The sequence below is a fragment of the Drepanopeziza brunnea genome (genome assembly GCF_022702325.1).
Source record: "Drepanopeziza brunnea f. sp. 'multigermtubi' strain 214-2 chromosome Unknown ctg1, whole genome shotgun sequence".
In the NCBI taxonomy this organism is placed as follows: Eukaryota; Fungi; Ascomycota; class Leotiomycetes; order Helotiales; family Drepanopezizaceae; genus Drepanopeziza; species Drepanopeziza brunnea.
Window position 1 is genome coordinate 3,556,334 of NW_027094064.1, and position 21,473 is coordinate 3,577,806.

The 21,473-nt window shown below is 52.0% G+C and overlaps 5 protein-coding genes across 5 annotated transcripts; 1 reads left to right on the plus strand and 4 right to left on the minus strand.

Moving 5' to 3' along the window:
* Positions 1-1,476: 1,476 nt before the first annotated feature.
* Positions 1,477-2,887, minus strand: L3040_000572 (uncharacterized protein; the record flags this gene model as incomplete). The annotated part of the gene is made up of 2 exons (XM_007288332.2): positions 1,477-2,780; positions 2,845-2,887. The coding sequence occupies 2 exons, from the start codon at positions 2,885-2,887 to the stop codon at positions 1,477-1,479; spliced, it is 1,347 nt and encodes a 448-aa protein (XP_007288394.1).
* Positions 2,888-3,967: 1,080 nt separating this feature from the next.
* L3040_000573 (uncharacterized protein) lies at positions 3,968-5,720 on the plus strand (the record flags this gene model as incomplete). The annotated part of the gene is made up of 4 exons (XM_066155219.1): positions 3,968-4,282; positions 4,339-4,400; positions 4,573-4,825; positions 4,875-5,720. 4 exons carry the CDS (start codon positions 3,968-3,970, stop codon positions 5,718-5,720), a joined length of 1,476 nt encoding a protein of 491 aa, XP_066013259.1.
* Positions 5,721-9,602: 3,882 nt separating this feature from the next.
* Positions 9,603-13,697, minus strand: L3040_000574 (uncharacterized protein; the record flags this gene model as incomplete). Its single annotated transcript, XM_007288330.2, has 3 exons — positions 9,603-10,705; positions 10,800-11,067; positions 11,184-13,697. The coding sequence occupies 3 exons, from the start codon at positions 13,695-13,697 to the stop codon at positions 9,603-9,605; spliced, it is 3,885 nt and encodes a 1,294-aa protein (XP_007288392.2).
* A 4,672-nt stretch (positions 13,698-18,369) lies between these two features.
* L3040_000575 (uncharacterized protein) lies at positions 18,370-19,179 on the minus strand (the record flags this gene model as incomplete). Its single annotated transcript, XM_007288328.2, has 1 exon — positions 18,370-19,179. The coding sequence occupies one exon, from the start codon at positions 19,177-19,179 to the stop codon at positions 18,370-18,372; it is 810 nt and encodes a 269-aa protein (XP_007288390.2).
* A 1,484-nt stretch (positions 19,180-20,663) lies between these two features.
* On the minus strand, positions 20,664-21,248 carry L3040_000576 (uncharacterized protein; the record flags this gene model as incomplete). Its single annotated transcript, XM_007288327.2, has 1 exon — positions 20,664-21,248. The coding sequence occupies one exon, from the start codon at positions 21,246-21,248 to the stop codon at positions 20,664-20,666; it is 585 nt and encodes a 194-aa protein (XP_007288389.2).
* Between the last annotated feature and the right edge of the window lie 225 nt (positions 21,249-21,473).

The window sequence follows — 21,473 nt, forward strand, 5'->3', positions numbered from 1 at the left end:
TCAGTCCCTCGCCATACGAATGTTTACGTCTCACGCTGAAGTTTCTCTTGCAAACATATTGGAAATTTCTTTATATTATAGTAATTATTACTGCAACTACAAAATATCATGTAAATAATCAATCCACGAGTATATCTCCTTTCGAAGAATCCAGAATCGTATGATCTAATTAAATATTAAAATATCGATTATTGTTTTTGTTAAAATCTGATTCGTCTTTTACCTTACGCAATAAATCGTGTGAATCTCTATTATTATTAGATTTGAAGCTATCGCTATCGATATTAAAACTACGGAAAAGAAACAAGTTCTTGCTATAAAGAAAGGTTTTTGATAGTAGCGGTTGTAATTACTAAATCATCGCTACCGAAAAAAAAGGGTTAGGTCAAAAGAGAGTTGATCGAGGAATGCTTTTTTTTTATAAGACTGCAAAATCTGGCGTTCAAGAGGTTATTACAACTACCAAATCTCTTTCGAATCGAAAATTAAAAATAATTAACTTTGATGAATCAGGCCTGCAGCAAAGCTTTCTCGTACATTCCTTTTACGCTCGCGCTTAGCTTTGCGTAATTCGACCCCTTTGCGATACCCAGCATCTCTTTCCCTTCTTTAGAGCTTGTTAACGATTCGTTATTATTTTGCAGCAAATTCGAGATTCAATTGCATTAGGACTACTTAATTAAGCGTAGCTTTTATATTTAAAAAACCCCGAAAGACTTTTTCGCATCGATGCATTTTCGGCCTCTAATTAATCGTAAAACGGAATTATGTGGTTGTAAATCGAAAAGTGATATTGCGCATTATAGTTTATATATAAAAATTGATAGTAAGTATAAAAATCCGCATTCGCTTCCGATCCGCAATCGCTTACGCCGATTGAGACTGAAAATATGTAAGGAGGCCTACCTAAGCGAGCCGACGATTGATAAGCTTCTAGTCAAATTTTTGGTGTCTCTTTATGGCCTAAGCTTAAACGGATGCACCCAATTAGCGTAGTGGCCGGAAGTAAGTCAGGTACCTAGGTGACCGCATTTTTATTAGTTTCCGGTCTTAGCCATGATCCACAAAACGCTCAATAGCAGAATAGTAGAAAAAGTACGAGAGGACAAGAGACGCAAGTCCTGAGATCCGAGGGACAGCCGGCCAAGGCCCAACCGTACGGAAGAATCTGAGTGTATACAAGTATGTGAGCAAAGTCCAGCAGACAGATCTGATGTGCAAATTGGTTTGGGATATGTGCATCTTCCGCATTCTCAACTCCACTCATTTCTACCTGATCCCCAGGTACTACCATGGCCCCATCAGTCCAGACCGAATATCCATCCATCCTCAATAATTTATACCGAATGCAATACAAAGCAATGGACAAAGTCCTGTATACCCTAAGAATAAACCCAACCCCCAAACCTATCCCAAAGGCCCGTTCAACTCCAGAGGCATGCCTTTTCGCCTTCGATTATTTTGAACCTATCCCTGCTAGCAGTCACCCCCCTCCATTTGGTCAACCCGATTCTGCAACACCTGGTTGACTCTAAGTAGATCTTCCAGCCACTCCGCAGCCATAACAAGCACGGCGCTCTTGCTAAATCCGCCGCCCCTAAGTCCAGGCACCAGCTCGCCCAGATCTTCAAACCCCTCCCGTATCAAAGTTCTGCGTTTTTGCTCACTCTTAATGTGATTCGCCCGCTTCTGGTCATCCGTGAGGTTTTCCCTCGCCTTGGCCGCAGCGACTGATGTGGACTTGCGTCTCTTGTGATTCGATTCGGATTCTTGAGGTTGAGATTCAGTTGCTGCCTTCTTGCCTGACTTTCGCTTTTTGGCGCTCTTGCTCGCTACGGGCACTTCTTCGCCTTCCTCGTCTTCTTCTTCTTCCTCCTCCTCCTCCTCCTCCTCTTCCTCATTTTCTTCTTCCTCTTCTTCCTCATCTTCTTTGAATTTACTCTTTCTTCTTTTTCGAGGCCTAGAATCCTGTCCGTCGTCATTATCTCGAGCTTTGGGTAACGGACTTGGCGGTTGGGTAGTATCGGCACTGCTTGGTATGTTTAAAGAGAGTGCGTTGTCGACAATTTCCTTGAAGGGGTTGCCTGAGGATGCATCGTTATCCTGGATGAATGGATTTGTGAGACTTGGACCGATGTTAAAGCCTGCGTCTGACCCCCAACGGATGTCAACCTTTCGAAACGATCCTGGCTGCTGCTGCATCGACCTGTCCGGCTGCCCTCCGAACATCATGTCTGTGTAAAGATTGTCTCGCCCGTAATCATGTGGCCGTGGCGGGAATTCTGCTGGCGCCCTAGATGGATAAAGTGACATCGACTGGGCTCTAGGTTGGCCGTTTGGATGGTATATATCAGGCAACACCCCATCAGCCAAACTAGGTGGGCGACCAGCAGATCCATTTTGCAATGGTCCATTTTGTAATACCGACGCCGCAGCCAAGACGTCCGCGGATGTGCAAGATGCTATGGGAGGGCCGGTGTGCATAGGCGGATTCATACCTCCGTAATTCGTATCAGGTGGTACCTGGTGCGGCCCCATGTGAGGCTGCTGACCGAACGAAGAGGTAGTTCCCATAAAGTCTGGTGGTATATCATCCCATGCATGTTCCAGCTCGGAGCCGCCAGGTTGATCGTTGAGGAATTCATAGCCAAACTGGTCCGAGCTAAGTCCGGCAAAGAAGCTGTCCATATACATAAAGTCACTCTCGGTGAGCAGAGCGTGCCCAGGGGCTGGCGCTGTAGGCAAGGGAATGGGAAATTGCGACTCGGCATCGAATGAATCTGTAATGATGGGTCAGCATAGATCTCGCAAGAAGAGAGAGTGAATGAGGGTTGGGTATCCTACAACCGAAAGGCATGTCCCGGTTCTGTGGTTTCGACGAACCCATACTGGGATGGGAGAAGAACCAGGAGCATGAGTGCCGTTCAGGTTCGTTGTCCAGTGTTACCCGTATCTCATCGTCGTCATCATCAGCCTGTGGATGGGGGATGTGGGATGGGGGATCCCGATTATTGTAGCTTCGCCGATGGGTTTAGGCAGGAACACCGGCCGGTGCAAGGCGAGGCAGAGAGAGCAGCAGAGGAGATCACACGGTCACGGTGCGAGAGCTCTTGATTTTTGGTATTGGGATTGGGATCGGGATTGGTGTTGGTGTTGGTGTTGGTGTTGGTGTTGGGATCGATAGCTGAGGGTTGGGGTTGGGCTGGGCTAGACAGGGCTAGGAGGCCGGGCTGAATAGACTGAATATATTGGATACGAAGACAAGATAGACAAGATAAACAAGATAGTCAAGATAGACTTGACGAATTCCGATGTTTTGTTCACATGCCAGAACCAGAACGATTTCACTCCGGTGGAGGTCGAGGTGGAGTGGGTGGAGCAGAAGTGGAGTGCGAGGCTTGAGAGGGCGGGGGGAGTGGGGATCGGATGGCGGAGGGCGGAGGGCGGAGAATAATTAATCCGGTCGAAAAAAATATTTATCCGCGAGACGCTCCCTGGTCCATCGCGTGACCAGCACTTCTTCGACCTCTGGTCTACGAGAGTAACGTTTTTGTTCTCTTATTATTACCACTATTATCATTATTACTATTATCATCATCATCATCACTGATCAACTTACCTATTCATTCATTCATTCATTCTCCCATCCTGTCTTGCGGTATCACTTCACAAAGCCAGGTCCATGCCATGCCACCCCCAATATACCCCCCACTCGCCTAACCTCGGCAGGCGGATATCTCTAGCTGATATTCCACGTCGCGTAAACACGTCCATCAATACATCAGACCAGACCAGACCAAAACGTGAACCTCACCTATCTATCCCAGAGAGGGCAACAGACTCTGATCTCCTATCCGCTAGACTCGCTTCTTGCCATCTATCGGTCCGACATTCTTTCCTGTTAAGTGGCTGGCCACATCTAATTGACATCGGGCCGTGGCTCTGATCTGCTCGCCACAACATAAACATGTTGGTCCAGCTGCCTCCATTGAGCGTACAGCTTACCACCGCGAGGCTATCGAGAGGTAGAGCTCTGGAGGAGAAGATCCCCCTTCTTCTTAGACCTGTCATCCGAGCCTACGTGCTGGGCTATGCTTCGAGTACTGCACCAAGAGTGCTAACACTTCTTCTGACCCAGCTAAGTCGGAGGAGAAAAATTATCGACGAAAAGCCACATGACTACTTCTTCTCTTCTCTTCTCCATATCTTAAGAGGAGGGCTAGAACTTCAACGATTTCCTACATTCTGCGCTGCAATTGTTGGCGGCTCGACTCTTCTTGAGGCACGTGACCGTACTATACCTCCCACGTCCCTCTCATGCTGACGGGGGAGATTCAGGTCCCTCTGCGGAGGCTATGTGCCAAATTCTTAACGAGTTTGACTGCTTTGCAGAAGTCAAGGTAAGCTCTGCCCTGGCTTTTCTGATGCGGAATTCGAAAGACGGCTCGTTCGCTCAAGCAATAGTCAGAATTATATCCCTCAAATCCATTTTCGTACACTTGCGCTGCTTCCTCAAAATATCCTTTAAATTTCCGATCTGCATGACAATATGTCTTTTAACAGTTCTCTCAGGATCACACGATGGCTCTCCTCCTTCATTGCCGCTTGGTTTAGTTTGAGGCTCCTGCAGTCTAAAAAGAGCGATAACTTCACCGAGGATGTGGTCTACGAGACTGCGAATGGAAGAGTCTCTAGGCCTACGCATTTTGCTGGTCGAACCATGGACTTGACCCTCTTTGCTGTGACCCGAGCCCTTGATGTACTTGTGGGAGAGCTCTGGACCCAACGGAAATTAGCGAGGACAGCGACAGGACAATGGAACGCTGTAAGTCTCACACCAGCCAGCTCATAATTTTCTCACTGACGGACGACAGACCGACAAACTGTTCACAACAGTCGCTGACCCTGCGATCTTTGCTTCATCTTGTGCCCTCATCATGTGGGCATGGGTATATAACCCAGACCGCCTGCCCCGTTCATACAACAAATGGATCAAGTCAGCCGCAGCTGTCGACCACCGTCTTGTCCTCGCCCTCCGCCGCGTCCGGTACGGCGAAATCAAGTACGGCCTCGAGACAGGCCAAGCCCCTCTCCTCGAGGGCATGTGCAAAGATTATGGGTTGCCACTCGAATACGGAGACCCCGTCAAAAGCATCCCCTATCCATGCGAGATCGTGCATATGGGCACCGGCAAGAACTGCGAATATCACGCCGTCTCCCGCTTTGTGCGCTCCTTCACCTGGGCATTCTCCACATACCTGCCCCTCAACCTCCTCCTCACTGCACGCAATCCTTCCTCAAAGGGGCTCAAGAATGCATTGAAATCCTCCGCGCGATCGTCTGCGTTCCTCAGCACCTTCATAGCGCTCTACTACTACGGCATCTGCTTCACCCGCTGCCGAGTCGGCCCTCGCATCCTCGGTACCTCAACCTCGGCGCGGCAGCAGATCGACGGTGGGATGTGCATAGGCGGCGGCTGTGCCCTCTGCGGATGGAGCGTGCTGATCGAGAACGAGGCCCGGAGGAAGGAACTCGGTCTCTTCGTGGCCCCGCGCGCCCTGGCTACGCTGCTCCCGCGTCGATACCTGATGGAGAACCAGTGGCGGGAGACGCTGGCCTTCGCTGCGAGCACGGCTGTCGTCTTCGCCTGCGTGCATGAGAAGCCGGTACGAGTTCGTGGCGTGTTGGGGAAGCTGCTGAACCGAGTTCTGAGCCCCTGAAATTGAAAACAGGACTTCTAGCACCGGTTTCTTCTTTTTTCTTTTTTTTTTTCTAAAAAAAAAAGGAAGCGAGAGATGGCAGCATGGCGTCGAGGGATCGATTGATTTTGGTTGTATACAAGTATTTGTAAATATAGATACTGCACTCCTCGTTGTCGTTCTTCTTACCCAGTAGCTAGGTACATTGGCCAGCAGAAAATACCCGAACATCTGTTCATTTACTTACTTCCCCCTCACCACCAGGCATGTAAGATCGATTCATGTGTTCTTCAGTTTCTTCTACCAGGAACCAGAGTCTAGGGCTTGATTCATTCAGCTTTCAAACTTATATATATACATATATCTCATCTTTGACTTATCACCGCTTTCGTCTCATTCACAGTATCGGTATTCAATCCTCGATTGCTCCAAAATACTACATATCTCTCCATGTCACCTCTCCGCCCACCACCCAGAGACGACATGGTGTACCGGTACCTCTCTCGCAACTTGACTCACCGCATCCACCGTCTAGTATGCCCGAGCTCCGAAAGGAAACGTCCACGATACCGCTCGCTCCGTATCCGGAAATCTCTTCTGCAACAAACAACAAACGATCACACGCCTCCTCCCGTTCTCTTTTTTCCGATCCCCCTTTTTCCATCTGCCAAGCTACTGCTCACCAGCTCCACCACCTGCACCTCCGTGCGTGAACGCGTCTGGTATACTGTCTACGCCTCTCGGATCGGCTCGATCGGGCTAGGAGGTGTAGACGCTACTACTAGAAGCTGTAGGGTTATCGGCGTAGAACATGGCTAGAGCTCAGGATTAGATTATTGGGGATTTTGACTGCGTCGGGAAGAAAGAAAGAAAGAAAGAAAGAGATGGGGAATCACAGAAATTCGGATCACGAATATTCGAAATGGAATTACGTTCGATCTTTCATTCATTCATTCTTTCATTTATTCTTTTTTTTTTTTTTTTTTTTTTTTGATCGACAGACAGTTCCTTCCACCTTCGCTTGAGCGGTACCGCGAAACCGTACCGTAACTACGATTGACAATACTCGTCACGAGCGGATGACGAAATCCCAGAGTAGGACTTTCGAGTGCGATCGATTTTAGAGGCTTCCAAGGCGCACATGTGGGAGTTGCGATGTGGGTTACGCAGCTAACGCTTCACCTCTCTCTCTCTCTCTCTCTCTCTCTCTCTCTCACACCCACACACACACCCAATTCACTCCTTCCTTCCCTCCCCTCCCCACTGAAAGCAAGCCAACAAGTCTCTCTCAAAAAGTGAAAGCCAAGCCCAGCCCAGCCCAGCCCAGCCCAGCCAAGCCCAGCAAATTCACCCATCGAGCCAGCCGCCCGCGTCAAGACATTCCACATTCCCAGCACCAGAACTACCGGTACACCAGAGAGAGAGAGAGAGAGACAAAGAGACAGAGACAGAGATATACATACATACATATAACCACCGTATCCGCGTGTGCTGCCACAGCGGGCAATTCTCAAGACGAGGCTACCAGCTACTGTTTCGGGCGTGGACGCCCGTCCGGACGGGTTTCGCTTTCCGCAGGGCTGGCTCGCGAACTGACGGGCTGCTTGCTGGGTTTCTGGTTTTTGGGGTTTGGGGTTTTTTTTATTTCGTGCGAGACTGCGTTTAGATCCCCAGGGTGAGGGAGGGAGGGGATTGACTGTTGTATCCGGGGGTGTTTATTGCTTGCGGAGAGGTGCGATTGGCGCTGTCGCTGTCGCTGTTACTTTCACTCTCGCTGTCGCTGTCGCTGCTCGTCTGTAAGATAGATAGATTGATAGATAGATGCTGCTGTAGCAGCCAGCCAGCCAGCCAGCCAGCCGACTAGCCGGCCGACCAACCAACCCAGCGCTACAATCAGCGCCCTTTATCCTCAAACGTCCTTCCCTAGCGCAGCGAAGCGACACAGGGAAAGCAATAGGTACCGGTAGATAGATGTCTATGAAACGACAGTCGAGAAGTTATCAAACCATAATAGCATCGCATTGCACTGCACGTACCAGCTTTTTTCTTCTCTCTTCCTTTCAATCCCTTAGTTAACAGTTAGTTAACAGTTAGTTAGTTAATTAATCAATTACTTCCATCCTTTGTCTTCTCAAGGTCTTTCCTACCGCCTTGAAAAACAACGTGGAACTAAACCGCACGCAACCGATTGACACGGCTGCATCTGTAGAAGGGAAGGGAGGCGATGGGATTACGGTATTGATTCGCTCGTGTTGTGACGATAGCTACCGGTGTGTGTATACCGGTATATGTCATAGGAGGTGCAAGGGAGAGAGGAGGAGATCCTTTTTTTTTTATATATATATATATACAGCAGCAGCAAGCGAGCGAGTAAGCGAGTAAGCAAGCACGTAAAAAGACAGATACTAATTCAATAGATAGATGTACAGACAGACACGTACACAACACTTGACAAGCCGGGTAAAAGAAAAGAAAGAAAAAAAAAAGAGATTCACACACAGCTTCAAAAAGCCCAGACATCTACCTAGATATGCAAATCCTCCTCAACACGATACCCCCCCCCCCCCCCCCCCCCAAAAAGAAGACCCTTTCTCTGTCCAGATGAGCAAGGGATAACTAACCCCTCCTTGCGATTGATCCAAGGTCCAAGGTCCAAGTGTAAGAGAGAAAGAGAGAGAGAGAGAGAGAGAAAGAGACAGAGTATGCACTATCCCATTCCATTCCATTCCATCCCATCCCATCCCATTCCATTTTCGAACCCCCCCCCCCCCCCCCCCCGGCTTTCTCTTTTCTCTTCCCAAACACACACACACACACACACACACACACACAATCTTCTTTCCTCCACTAGCCAGACAGCTTCGCGATTAAATAAACCATCACCGGCAGGTGAACGGTATCCATACGTCCATCCATTAATCCATCTATTAATCCATCTATTAATCCATCTATTAATCCATCCATTAATCCATCTATTAATCCATCCTTCCTTCCTTCCTTCAAGGGAGAGAGGGGAGTAGGTAGGTAGGTAGGTAGCTGATACACAGATGAAAATACCTACCTACCTATATACCTATCTATCTATCTACCTACCTACCTACTTACCAATCTACCTACCGGATCGAGGGATCGGCGATTCTTCCAAGGAAAAAAAAAAAAAAAAAGAGAGGATTCGGTTCGTGTTGATATATATATATATATATGGTAGGGTGGTTGGGTAGGTGGGTGGGTGGGTTGGTGGCAGAGGCAAGAGCAAAAAGCAGAGACAAAAGGCGAAGAAGAAAGAAACAAGAGAGAGAGAGAGAGAGAGAGAGAGAGAGAGAGAGAGAGAGAGAGAGAGAGAGATCCATCTTACCAACCAGCCAGCTAGCTGCTCATTCGCTTTTCTTTCCAACGCTCGAAAAATTCAGAGCTAGAGAGGGAGGGAGAGCGCTGAAGAGAAGTTTTAAAAAAACTTCATCACCACATGTCGATCACCACATATCAACTCAACAACCGAGAGAGGACGAGAACGAGAACCAGACATCATCCAATTTCATACATCACCAAGAGGACGGCACTAATCGTAAAAAAGCCTCCCGTCAGAATCCCGTTATATATACACAATCCCGCACCCTACTGCTTCATTCCCGAATTTTCCAACGACATTATCGCCTTGCGCCCCATTCTCGAGAGAGCGCGGCGGCCTTCATACATTCAACGTAATTGGCTGCGTAAAACATTATGTGGTATCTACGATAGTATAACAACACCAAATCAGACATGTGGCATTTGCCAGGCAAAGGAGAGCCAATGACACCGGAGATGCCAAGTAAAGACAGTAAATGGCTATCCACAAGCGAAGTCTCCAATCATGGCAGAGACACCATAGAGAGGAGTAGAGAAATTGGGAGAGGGAAACGACTAGTGCGCAGACTTCTTGCGACCGAATATGCGTTGAAAGGTGGATGCTTCTTCCTTTTGGAGGGTCGGAACAAAGGTCTTTGGTTGCGCTTGCGCGCTGCGAAGCGGGTCGTTGCGGAGGAGCTTGGTTGGGTCGCTACTTTGAGGCTTGATCGCGTTGACTGCTTCGCGAGATTGGTTACCCATCTGCGCAGCTGTATAGTTCCGTGTATAGTCGGTCTGCGAGGCGTAGCTACCCTTACGAGACTGATCGTAGGACGATGGCGAGATTGGGCTCAAATTCGCATCCAAAGGGGTGATGGGAGATTTTGTGACCGGGGACGAAGCGGAATCGTTCCCTTGTGGTCTTATGAATGAGATTTGGCCAGATATGGAGCCATTACGACCGAATCGCGACATGATGCTTGGGGAGCTAGGCTTCTTATTCGTCCTGCTAGACCTAGGCCGCGCCGACACGGGCTCAGGGACGGGCTTGGGTGGCGGGGGCGGGGGCGCGTTGCGGAGGAAATCTACCAAGCTCTCTTCCTTGATTGGTGCGGGTCTCGAGAGGAGGTCGTCGTCATCTTCATCAGAAAAGTCAAGGGAGTACGGATCGCGGACTCGTCGCGTTTTGCGCTTCGGCATCGGGTCTTCCTCATCAAGGTTACTCGGGCTGTGACAGGGTAGTGGCTTGTTCCGAGAACCACCCAGAAGCGCACTCTGCGAAGTCATGGAGCTGGAGACTGATAATGCTTGGCTGAACCGCAGATCAGGTAGAGTGGCATCGACAGCTTTACCACCGACGGCACCAACCAGATGGTCCGAGTCCAACGTGTCGCGGAATGGCGCCACGGTACGAGGTATTCGGTGATCTTGTTTCTCTAGCTGAGGTCCGGATCTCACGAAATCGATCAAATCGCTGACAGTCTCACCGCGGGGAATCACAGCATCACGGGCTTGAAGTTTGCTTCGCCCTGCTGAAGTGGCACTACGCTGTGTCATTGTGGTAGCGCTTCCAGCTCGAGGAGGTCCTGTTGGGCCGGGATTCCTCGGGACACTATTCGTACCACGTTTGGTCGAAGCCGCTCTGGTGGGGGGTAAGTGCTCATACGAATTGGCAGGGCCTAGTGACAAGGTTAGCATCAGGAATCCACGAGATGTAAGACGAACCTGTCGAAGGTCTATCTCGAGTCTGACGAGCGTTTTGGGAGGACGTACCAGTGCTTCTGATGAATTCGGCGAAGTCCCCAATAGAGTCTCGCTCACATCGAGCATCTCGAGGCTGTGGGGCGTTCGGCCTCAATCTGGTCCCCGCCTTGGTTTGGAGTCTCGATACAGGTGTGAGAGCCGACTTGTTCGATGTGGAGGACTTCCCAATGTCTACATGCGGGTGTGAATTGAAACCAGCTGAAGGTTTGCCAGGTGACAGCGAAGGCGATCGGCCGTTCGTGGGTCTGTGATCCAGGAAACTTATAGGTGAGCCAACCTGGTTCTACAATCAGTATATTTCGGACACGTGCTTCCGCGGCGGTGGGGGGGGGGGGGGGGGGGGGGGGGGGGGGGGGGGGGGGGGGGGGGGGGGGGGGGGGGGGGGGGGCATACCTCAATCGCACGCATGTTTTCCGGTGTCAGGGTATACTGAATGGTTTCGTCACTCTGGATAAGCTGCTCGAAGCTTTGTCCTTTGGTATCACCAGACCTCCGCCCATAGTCGTCGGAAGTGCGTATGGGCTTCAATTTCTGCGAGCCGAATGATGAGCCAGAGCGTGATGTATGATGAGTGGGAGAACCCTTGCTTATGATGTGCTCCATATACGAGGAGCGAGGAGGAGACGATCGGTCTGTGGTTAGTCGAGGTTGAGGTTTGCTCGGCGAGTGTTGTTGTTGATGCGACGGATGAGGAACTGGTTGGTAGTTCGCTGGACCTCGACTCGATCCTTGGTGTTCTGCCGCTGGGGGCGGCCCTGGCTGGTAGTAGGGGACAGTAGACAGGGGAGCAGACCGAGAATGTCCGTCCGTCGCCAAAACATTCTCCTTTACACTACGAGTGTCGCTAGAAGCTACAGAACTGTACTCGTCGGAGCTGGGCATGGCTTCAACATCAATGCTCTGGCCACCCACGGCCAGGCCTATCCGAGTTGGTGACACAGGGTCGTGATCTTCCTCGACCTCTGAAATTGAATCATCAGCGCTGTTTCTCGTTCGTCTTGAGCTCAGCGATGACCCATTCCGAGTAATTGGACTGGTATTAGAGCATCTGGACACCGGACTATCCATCCGTGATATCTGATTTTCATATTTGACAGCGGAGTGAAAACTGCTTGACCGAGATATAACCACAGGTCGAGCGCCTAAGAGATCAGCCGCATCGTCAAAGCCCTGCCGCGAACTGACTTGACTCCGCGTTGATGTGACATCTATGAGTCGGAGAGAATGTCCGCTCACAGATCGAATACTCGAACGCCCTGAAGACGCCTCTTTACCCGCCTCAGGAGTCATCCGGCCACGGAAGGAGACACGCGACGATGTCATAATTTGGGCCTCCTCAGTGACTGTTTCTTCCAGCTCATGCTCGTCGGACTCAGCGAGGGCTGTTTGAGGTACCTCGCCGTGAGCCGCAGCAACAACTCCAGCCATGACAGTAGCACCGATTGCCACGGCTCCCGTGAGAAGACCATCGACGACATCCTTGACGGCATGAGATTCAGGAGAAGTGTCTTCGAGTTCCTCTGGGGCTTCGCCCGGGTCTTGCTGGGATTCTTTTGTGGCATGGTTGTCTTCCGCTGAGACGTCAACGGAAGGCTTATGGCGTTTGACCAACCTGAATGGTAACGGTAGAGCTGAAGGTAGAGAGTTTGAGCGCTTTCTCGACCCCCGATCCGAGGCTGAACGCTCAGGTTGCGCAGAACTGGAAGCAGAAGGTCCTTGCACGCCGTGGGTGAAGATCACCATACTCTTGGGCCGCGATGGGAGAAGAACCTCGTCATCCTCACTCGGAGAAGACCCATCCTCGTCATCACTCTGACGAGCAAGGCCTGGAATTTCAATCTCTAAGATGTCGTTGTCATTCATCGGAAGAGGTACCAGAGCGGCATATTTCCCTTCAGCGCACACCGCAGACAAAGGTGGTTCTAAGGAGTCCGGCTCGACTGCGTCTCCACACACGGCAATTTCAGCTTGGTTTTCAGTCAACGTCCGCAAGGACTCTCGGGAAATCGAATGGGTCATCGAGACGGAAGACACCGGGGTTCGTATTCGCCTCTTCCAGCCTCTCCATAACCGGCCGATTGTTCGATCCAGTGCAACCCGTTCCATGTCGTTCTCCTCCACTACGACTCGATCTGCGATGCCTGCCGACGGGTTCGACTCATCCTTCTCCTTCTCGATCTTGATTCTTAGCCTATGGTACGCAGCTTGCCCCGCAACGACCAAAACTTGCTCTCCCATGAATTCCAGGATCGAAGTCATGAAAATGGCTACCGCCGGAGAGACAACTTCCTGAGGGGACCCATCTAAATGCTCTCGCTCCGCGTAATAGTCCTCGTCTTCCTCCTCCATATCCCCGAGGGAGGAATAGACCATACATCGAAGTCGTGTTCGCTTCCAAACGAGTTCCAAATCCCAGTCGCCGCTCGGTTCGTCGAGGCCATTGTGAAATGCGAGCAGCTCCTCTTCCTCACCGCCACCCAAGTACTCGTGTAGTTCCTGATCAGCGCCCGCGATGGCTCCATATGCCAGCTTCGGTTTCAGGACTTGCGCGACGGCCAGTCGAAGCGACGCGAGTGAGGTTGATTTCGAGACGGAGAGGACTGTGAAGAGGATCTGATCGAGAAACATGTTCACCAAGCTCAGAGCGGGTGGTGCAACTATGGCAGGCTCTCCCGATGGCTCATTTCCGTGTTGTTCGAGCCAGAATTCGGCATGGCTGTCGTGGTCGTTCGTCACAATCTGCGAGGCAGCAGATGCGGCGATGAAGGCTGGAGGCGGCGTAATTGAAGACGGAGGGGATGTTGGGCCCCGACGGCCTCCCAGAGACACTCCATCGCTCGAGAAGCTGGGGGAACTTTTGGCGCGTAATGTTGCATCGGTCACGATTGTGAGATGGGCAGTGGCCATTTTGACTCTCGAGATGGGGAAACCGCTCCCGAGTGAGGGTCGGTCAGTCGTGGTTCTCTGCTATTTCCGACCGGATACCGGTTGGTTGAGCGAAAAAAGGCCAATGGGAAGAGAGCAGGCTGGAAGATCTCATGGACGTCTGTGGAAGTGATCAAGGTCAGCCATGGGGTTTTGTCCTGGGGATTGAATTGGTGGAGCGGTATGAAACTAGCACTGCAGAATGGGGGTTCGCTCACGTTGCAAGATCGTCGGTGGCTCTCAATGCATGTCTCGCGGGAGAGGACGCGGCCGCAGACGCGGATAGGATGAGGACGAGGATCAAGAGGAAGATGAAGATGCAGATGCCGATGCCGATGCGGATAGAGAGGGATGGGGACGGACTGGAGAGGACTCGGCGGGATGTTTTTGGTCGTGCCGGGGGACCGGTCGTACACAGCTGATGTGGTGCTCGTCTCTGATCTGCTCTTGGTCAGAATGGGTGTTACTGCAACGCATGGAGAGCTCGTGGGCGGATTGACTGATGACTGATCTCGGATATCGATAGGTACGGTATTGATGTAGGCCGTCACAGGGCGGTGATGTCAATAACGCGAGACAAGAGAAGAACAAATTTCCGCCGTTTCAAATTGATGTGCAGGCCGAGGGTGCGGTAAGGAAGTCCGCCCGGAAAGGATGAATGCAAAAGGATGAAACTTGACTTTCTGACTTACGTACTAGCCAGGTTGATGCAAATCGTGGTCCTCTCAGTATCGGTATCTCATATGCAATTATGCAATGGGGAATCCTCGCCAAGGTCCAATCGATCTGATCGACCAAAATTAGGGGTGATGGACGGGGAGTGGTAATGAAGGCATCTGATGGAGGGGAGGGGAGAGGGGGGAGGGGAGAAGGGGGGAGGTGGTAGGTGGTAGGTGGTAGGTGGTAGGTGAATCCGAAGATGTGTTGATGGGAGGAGAGGAGGATGGATGAGAGCCGGAGGGGACCGACGAGGAGGAGGAGGAGGAGGAGGAGGACGAGGAGGAGGAGGAGGTGATAGTGGCGGAGGAGGTGATGGTGGAGGAGGAGGAGGAAGCGGAGGCGATCAAGATTCTACTGGACTCCGTAAATGTGGCAGGCCGCCATGCCATGTGCGTTGGAATCGTGCATTGGAAATGAATCAGGTGTAAATATGGAAGGACTACCTAGTCAAGCCATCCATTGGTCTGTACCTTAATTGTCCAGTCGGTCCTTGGGTTAATTAGTAGTTCGAGCGATTGATAGTAGTTCAATACGGTCCCTTCCTGCCTAGGTACTAGGTAGTACCTACTACTACGGTACCGGTACTACTACTATATCCGTCGTGGTTTTCAAGCAAAGCCAAGAGCCCCGCGATACCTGAAAGAGAGACACTATTCTGTATGGATGCGCATCCAGGTGGTCGGGGCGCTGAATCTCAGGGGCGGAGCTGGGGGGGGGGGGGGGGGGGGGGGGGGGGGGCCATGCACCCTCCACTACGTAGTAGGTCGTCCCTAGTAGGTAGGTCGTAGGTCGTAGGTCGTACCTAGTACCGTACTACGTAGTAGTTCGGAAGACGGTCCACTCTTCTTCAGGCCCCACTGTGACCCCACTACGACCCCACTCGGCCTCCACTTTCGCTCCACTTTTTGCTCCCCTTGGCTCCACTTGGCCCCCACTCGGCCTCCACTCTCCTCCACTCTCCTCCACCTCCCCATCGATTAATTCCGCCGTCGCGATTACCGAGTGATTGGCGGAGGATCACGAAAGATCAATCCATTATGAAATGAATTGATACTTGATGCTCTTAGAACGAGAGGTAGGTCTCGTCCCTACAGTAAGTAGGTAGCTTCGACCTCACTACGGATAGAGAAGGACATGGGGCTTTGGCTTTGGCTGTGGCTGTGGCTGTGGCTGACTGTGGCTTTGGCTTTGCTATTACGTACTACCTACTACTGCTACTACTGCTACCGTACTGCTCCTGCTACCTATACTGCTACCACTACTACTACCACTACCACTACCACTACCACTACCACTACTGCTATGCTCGGGCCTCTTCGTGTCATGAGCTGAAAGGGTAGGTGGTGACTTGGCGAATACCCCTGACTCGCATCAATAAGCAGGGATTCTGTACGGAGCTCCTGGATAAGAAGGTGCAGCATGCGGACGGACATGCAGACGCCAAGCAGCAGGAGGGAGGAGGTACATACTGTACGTAGTACGTAGTACAGTAGTCGTAGTGGTGGTAGGACAACTACAGTAAGGACTACTTGCAAAAGTACGACTGGCACCTCTGGCACCTCTGTCTCATACACCGTCGCCCGTCGCCCGTCGCCCGTCGCCCGTCTCGCTGCACCCGTCGCCGTGGCTCCACCAAATACTACGTAAATCACCTCCCAATCCAATCCAATAGTCAGCCAAGCAGGAAAAAAATAGCCCACGCATCCGTGCGTGCCCTTCAGCTTCCGGACGGAGTTAAGGAGTTGGACCAGGACCGGGACCGGGACCGGGACCGGGACCTATGGAGTACTACGTAGTAGTAGGTGCTCACTGCTCGGGAGCAGACAGGGGATGCCGGACATGCGGAGTAGCTACCTAATCCTGTACGGCCGGGCACGGGCTTGGTCCCTAAACATAACCACCATAGGGACCTCGGCATCGGCATGGGCATGGGGCCTCGACGTCGGACTCTTCTTCGCTCCTCAGTCTCAGACTCACGACTTACGACTCACGACTCACGACTCACGACTCTACACTTAAGACTCTACACTCAAGACTCTACACTCAAGACTCTATAGACACTCTACACCCACTCAACACTCTACACTCAAGAGGAGCCGACGCATACTACCTGCTCCGGCCATTCTGTTCCCGCCACATCACCCCGACCGGCGACAGCGCAACAACATCTCCACGGCCACCCGCATACGGGAGGGAAACCAACATCTGACCTGATCTTCGTGCCACACCGGCTACCTGCGCGAGAGAATCGAATCCCTGGAGCGTCCGGAAGATGGTGAATATGGTGAATATGGTTGTCTCTCAACCCCCCAAGCATCATGCTATACTTCCGCTAGACATATTTTACCGAGAGCGCGCCTTGGTATGTACCCCATGCTTTCACTCGATCAGTGTGGCCATCTGCCCCCCTCTGATGCCCAGGCAATTCGAGGCTTGGATCGTGTGCGTGTGCCAGCATACCCCCATTTTGATTTTGGGGGAGGGGATTTTTCTTTGGGTGCAGACGAACCTCCCAACCTTCCCCGTTTTCTTCAACTCGCCCCGTCGCGTTTGGAGTAGAACAGTCCGTGATCACGGCTCCTGTTCTTGTGTCTGGTACGTTTGCAGTGAGATTCACCGCAATTTCGGGTTCTTGGGTCTCAGTCAAACCCACGGAGTAACGGTACGCAATCCGGGAGCAAAAAGTGAGTTGGCTGTATCCCATCCCTGGCGCGCAACGGTCACGGAAGAGACAGGAGCCTCAGGCCTACTTTGACTCTTGACTTGTACCTTATTTCTCGGCTTTGAATTGTGCTTCGGGTATATCTTCCCGCTCGCTAGTTTATTTTATCACAGCATTCATTCTTCAACGCCTCTCGTGAGTCAGGTCTTGTCTCGGACGGGCGAGCAACTCCCGGTCACACATTATTTCCTCATCCCACACTCCGTCTCATCCTCTGCCTGTCTCGTAGTGGCGAGAACAGGGCAGGGCAGGGCAGGGCGAGAAGATTCCTTCCACTCCCCACTCCCATTCTCGTCGGGACGGAGAACACGGGACGCATAACTTGCGATCTACAACTTGCCTGATTTGCGGACGCTATCTATTGTGCGGCTAGAGAAGTCTCGGGTGCTGGCAAGTAGCTTGCGATGGTCATATGCTGTCCGCACTGGCCGGAGGGCATACGGCAAAAGGAATGATATCATTGCCTTAGGCAGCCTCGAGCTGTTCGAAGGCTTGAAAACTTTCGCTCCTCTTTACTATTATCTCTTTTCTTTTCTTCTCTTTTCTTCCCTTTTCCTCACTTCTCTTCCCTCCTTGCGCGAGTAGAGGCAAACCATGAACCAGCGCAATCTTGTATCTTCCATGCTTCGCATGGTGCGAAGGCCACCTTGCAGGTTCCTTTCATTTCGCTGGGAAGAGAAGGGCATGGAAAACTAGTTCCTCTTCATCTCTTGGTCCAGATGCTCCAAAGCTCGAGTCCGGAGACAGATGTGTCGACACCGATCTGCACATATCCTTCCTTTTCTGTTGGATGCGTGACCCGCGATTCTCTTCTACGGGTGGACTAGATTCCCTTGGGCCTTGGACTGTGCAGCGCATCCCCTTTTTTGGGGGGGGGGAGGGGGGGCGGGGGGTGATGGGATTGATGTCCTTGGATTTTTGCAGCGGTAATTTTTCTTGCCGTCACATCACGAATGTTGATACGGGTGTAAGATACACGCTTTGTGTATCTTACAATCAAGTATTTTACGGTTTAGATATCACATTTGCGGAACGGAAGTCTGCTTTATATTTTATTCTTTTCATTGAAGTCATGATCACGAAGTACTTACTTATGCTGTTTGCAAGTACCCTGAGTAGACATCACACCCCAAGCCACCAAGCTGCATATAGTAATGTGCTAGCTTCACGCCAAACTTCAAAGGCACTTGAGACAATCCCAACATCACGGATCTACCACGCACGGGGGACTAGCTTCTGGATCTTCATTGTGGGGGCCGCGAAGGATTCCGTCTCCATCAGAGCTTGGTAAGCAAGACCATCTCGGTAGCCCTTCTCATACGACTCCTGCTCGCGGAAAGCCAGCATGAAGTCTTGCTCGAGCTCATCAATGATATTCGCCATGGCGGACATCATGTCAGCAAGCTTATCCGCGTCTTCATCTGCCCTGATAGTATCTTCATCTGCCCTGATAGTAAACCCCTCCATCGAAGTCATGAGCTCGTCTGCGAAGGGGTCACGGGCGACAGCCGCACATTCATCCAGGGACATCGTCAAGGCTGCGATCCGGCCAGCGGCAATGCCGCGGACGTACTGCTTCAGCTTCCCCTTGGCATCGGCGGACTTGCCATACTGGTCAATCTTCTCGCAGCGGAGCGTCGCGGCGGAGTTGTAACTCTGCTCGCGCAGGCCCAGGTCGAACTTACACCATCTCGGGTTGATGACATACAGAGTCGATGGCTCAAACGCGGCGCGGATGTTCCGCTCTGGCTCCGAGAGTTCGACGCCGCCCGACACCTGGGCGTGGTGCGCGGGGTGGTAGTCGTGCTTGCACCCGAAGTGCTTGTAGGTGTAGAATTGTTGGATAGGGAAGTCCCGGTGGGCCGAGATCGATTCCTTGGAGCTGGTGCTTACATGGTCAGGCGTCGCTGGCTTGCGATAGGACGATGTGCTCGCGTCCATCTGAGCGCAGTCTTCCTCCTGAGGGTAGTCGTCCACGTCGGCCATGAACGTGTCAACCTGCTGATCAGTGAATGTCTCCATCTTTGAATGCCTGGATGTTCTCGTCGCCTCTGTTGGCGACTTGTCGTTTTGTTTTGTTTTGCTTTTGTGTGGATTGGTGCGGCCCGTTCCGATCTGTCAGGTGTGGAGAAGGTGAAGCGGGACCGATGAATTTACCGAGAATGGAAACGAGACAGGGCTGAAGTACGGCCTGCACTATAACTCAGACGCTAGACTAGTGTCCACTCTACCTACCACCTGGTGAATTTCCAAGTCGGAAGACGAGGCTGCAGCTGCCCCAGGATTGAATCTCAGGCGCCTCCTTTCCAATACGTACCAAAAAACAAAAGTTAAGCGAGGCGCTAGTGAATCATCGGAGCCAGATCGAGAGGCCATACGCTGGCTGCAGTTCGGGTCAGCCGCCAAGATCGAGTGGAGTTTCGGCTTTGGCCCTGCATCTCATTCGAGGGGTGGATTTCCGAAAGTGGAAATCTTCGCGCAACGAAGAAGGTGCGTGGATTGCACGCCGATGCCTGATCCGTTCAACAGACGGCCCACTCCGCCAGTGTTTCAGCAGTGAAACGCAAAAAAAGAAAAGTAGAAAAATAAAGGAGAAAAAAAGAAAAAAAAAAATATTTCTATTCCAAACGTGGTACTCTACGGGTAGGACTCTAAGGGGCGATCGCTGTACGTACTGTATGTACTATAGAGACACGTGAGCGGTACACCGAGTTGGGTACTGCCACTACGGGATCTGTCTGCCCTGGCCTGGACCGCCTAGCAGATTCGACGAATGGATTCGGAGTCATGGTGAGAGTGACTGCTAGAGTTCATGGCGGCCCATGTGCTCGTTCGTTGTGAATAGATCATTATATCATTTCATTGCTTCCGGTGGCTGTTTCAAGCGAGGATGGTGGTGATATCGAGAGGGAAAGGAGAGGGATCGAATCGAATCGAATCGATCTGGACCATACCATGGAAGATACCTAGGCTCCTGGCTACTCAGAACTCGACGTCACTCGTTTACGAGAATACTACTGGCACGCACACCCTCTCCGGCCATGTCGAATATGGTGTCCGTGCTTTGGTTTGTGGTTTTGTTTTGTTTGTTTTGTCTTGCGAGTTGGAAGCCATGGGTGGGATATGAGCTCAGCTCTGCAGCTGTTAGATGCTGCTGGTAGTATATCGTGATAGTGGCCTTCCCAAGCTGCTGCCTGTGACTCCCAGGCTTATGACATGGAGAGGTCGAAGAGGTGTTTGCGTAGACGAGGGTTCGCTTGATACATGGCCTCCTGCTCTAACCTATTCCACCTGTCAATCGGTAGGCGCTCTTGAAGGGAGTCTTAGGAGGGAGTCTGCTTCTTCTTCTTCTTCTTCTTTTTTTTCAAACAAGTTTGGCCAACAGCAACAGGGAGCGAGGAAAACAGCAGAAATGTACCCACCGAGTCTGAAGTCCCCGTCCATCCCTGTAGCCATGCATGCCGCATTCCTCAATCGAACCGTGCCACTCGGTCCGGTCGGCCAGCTCATCCCCACGCGATTTCCGCCTCCTCCATGCCCGCCATCATATCCTCCATCTCCCCCGCGTCGTCTCCCACGCCCATCCCGTCGTCCATCTGTATCTCCAGCACGCCAGCCTTGGCCTCGGCCCTCTCGCTCTTCCTCAGCGGCCCCTTCACGACCTCGACGCGAGCCTGGTTCAATCGGAGGAAGTACGCGCCCTTCTTCGCCTTCTCGCCGCCAGGCTGACCCGAGCAGCGGGCAATCTCTCCGAGCTTGGATCGCGCGGCTGCCACCAGCGACGCCTCCCGCTCGCCGACACAGCGCTGGCACCACCGCGGGTGCAGCAGTCCTAGGACTTGATCGCCGACCTGCTTCGCGTCCTTGCCGCGGCCGGAGAGGGAGACGATGAGCAGGGACGCGGCGGCGTCAAGTCCTCGAGCCTGCATGTCCCTGCGGGAGATTGGGTGGAGGCAGGCGCTGTGCGCGAAGGTGGTGGTGGTGGTAGGGCGGTGGTCGAGTCGATGTCCGGGATGGGTTTCGAGCTCGCACATGTCGTACGCGTCGAAGGAGACGGGGCTTGGAGAGGTATCGCGGCTGTTGAGTGCCATGTTGTTCACGCTGGTGGGCGCTGAGTGTCCGAGTTGTTGGGGGGGGGATCTCGCTCTTATTCTTGGTTGGAAATCTCGCTGTCTTCGAACGAACGCGGGCGTCGAGGTGAGGTGAGGTGAGGTGAGATTGGGTTGTCGGCGCGAGGGAGGTCGAGATCGAGTTGAATTTAAAGAATCACTTCCCGTTAGCGCGTCGCTTTCGCTTGAGTGATCAGTCGGGAAGGG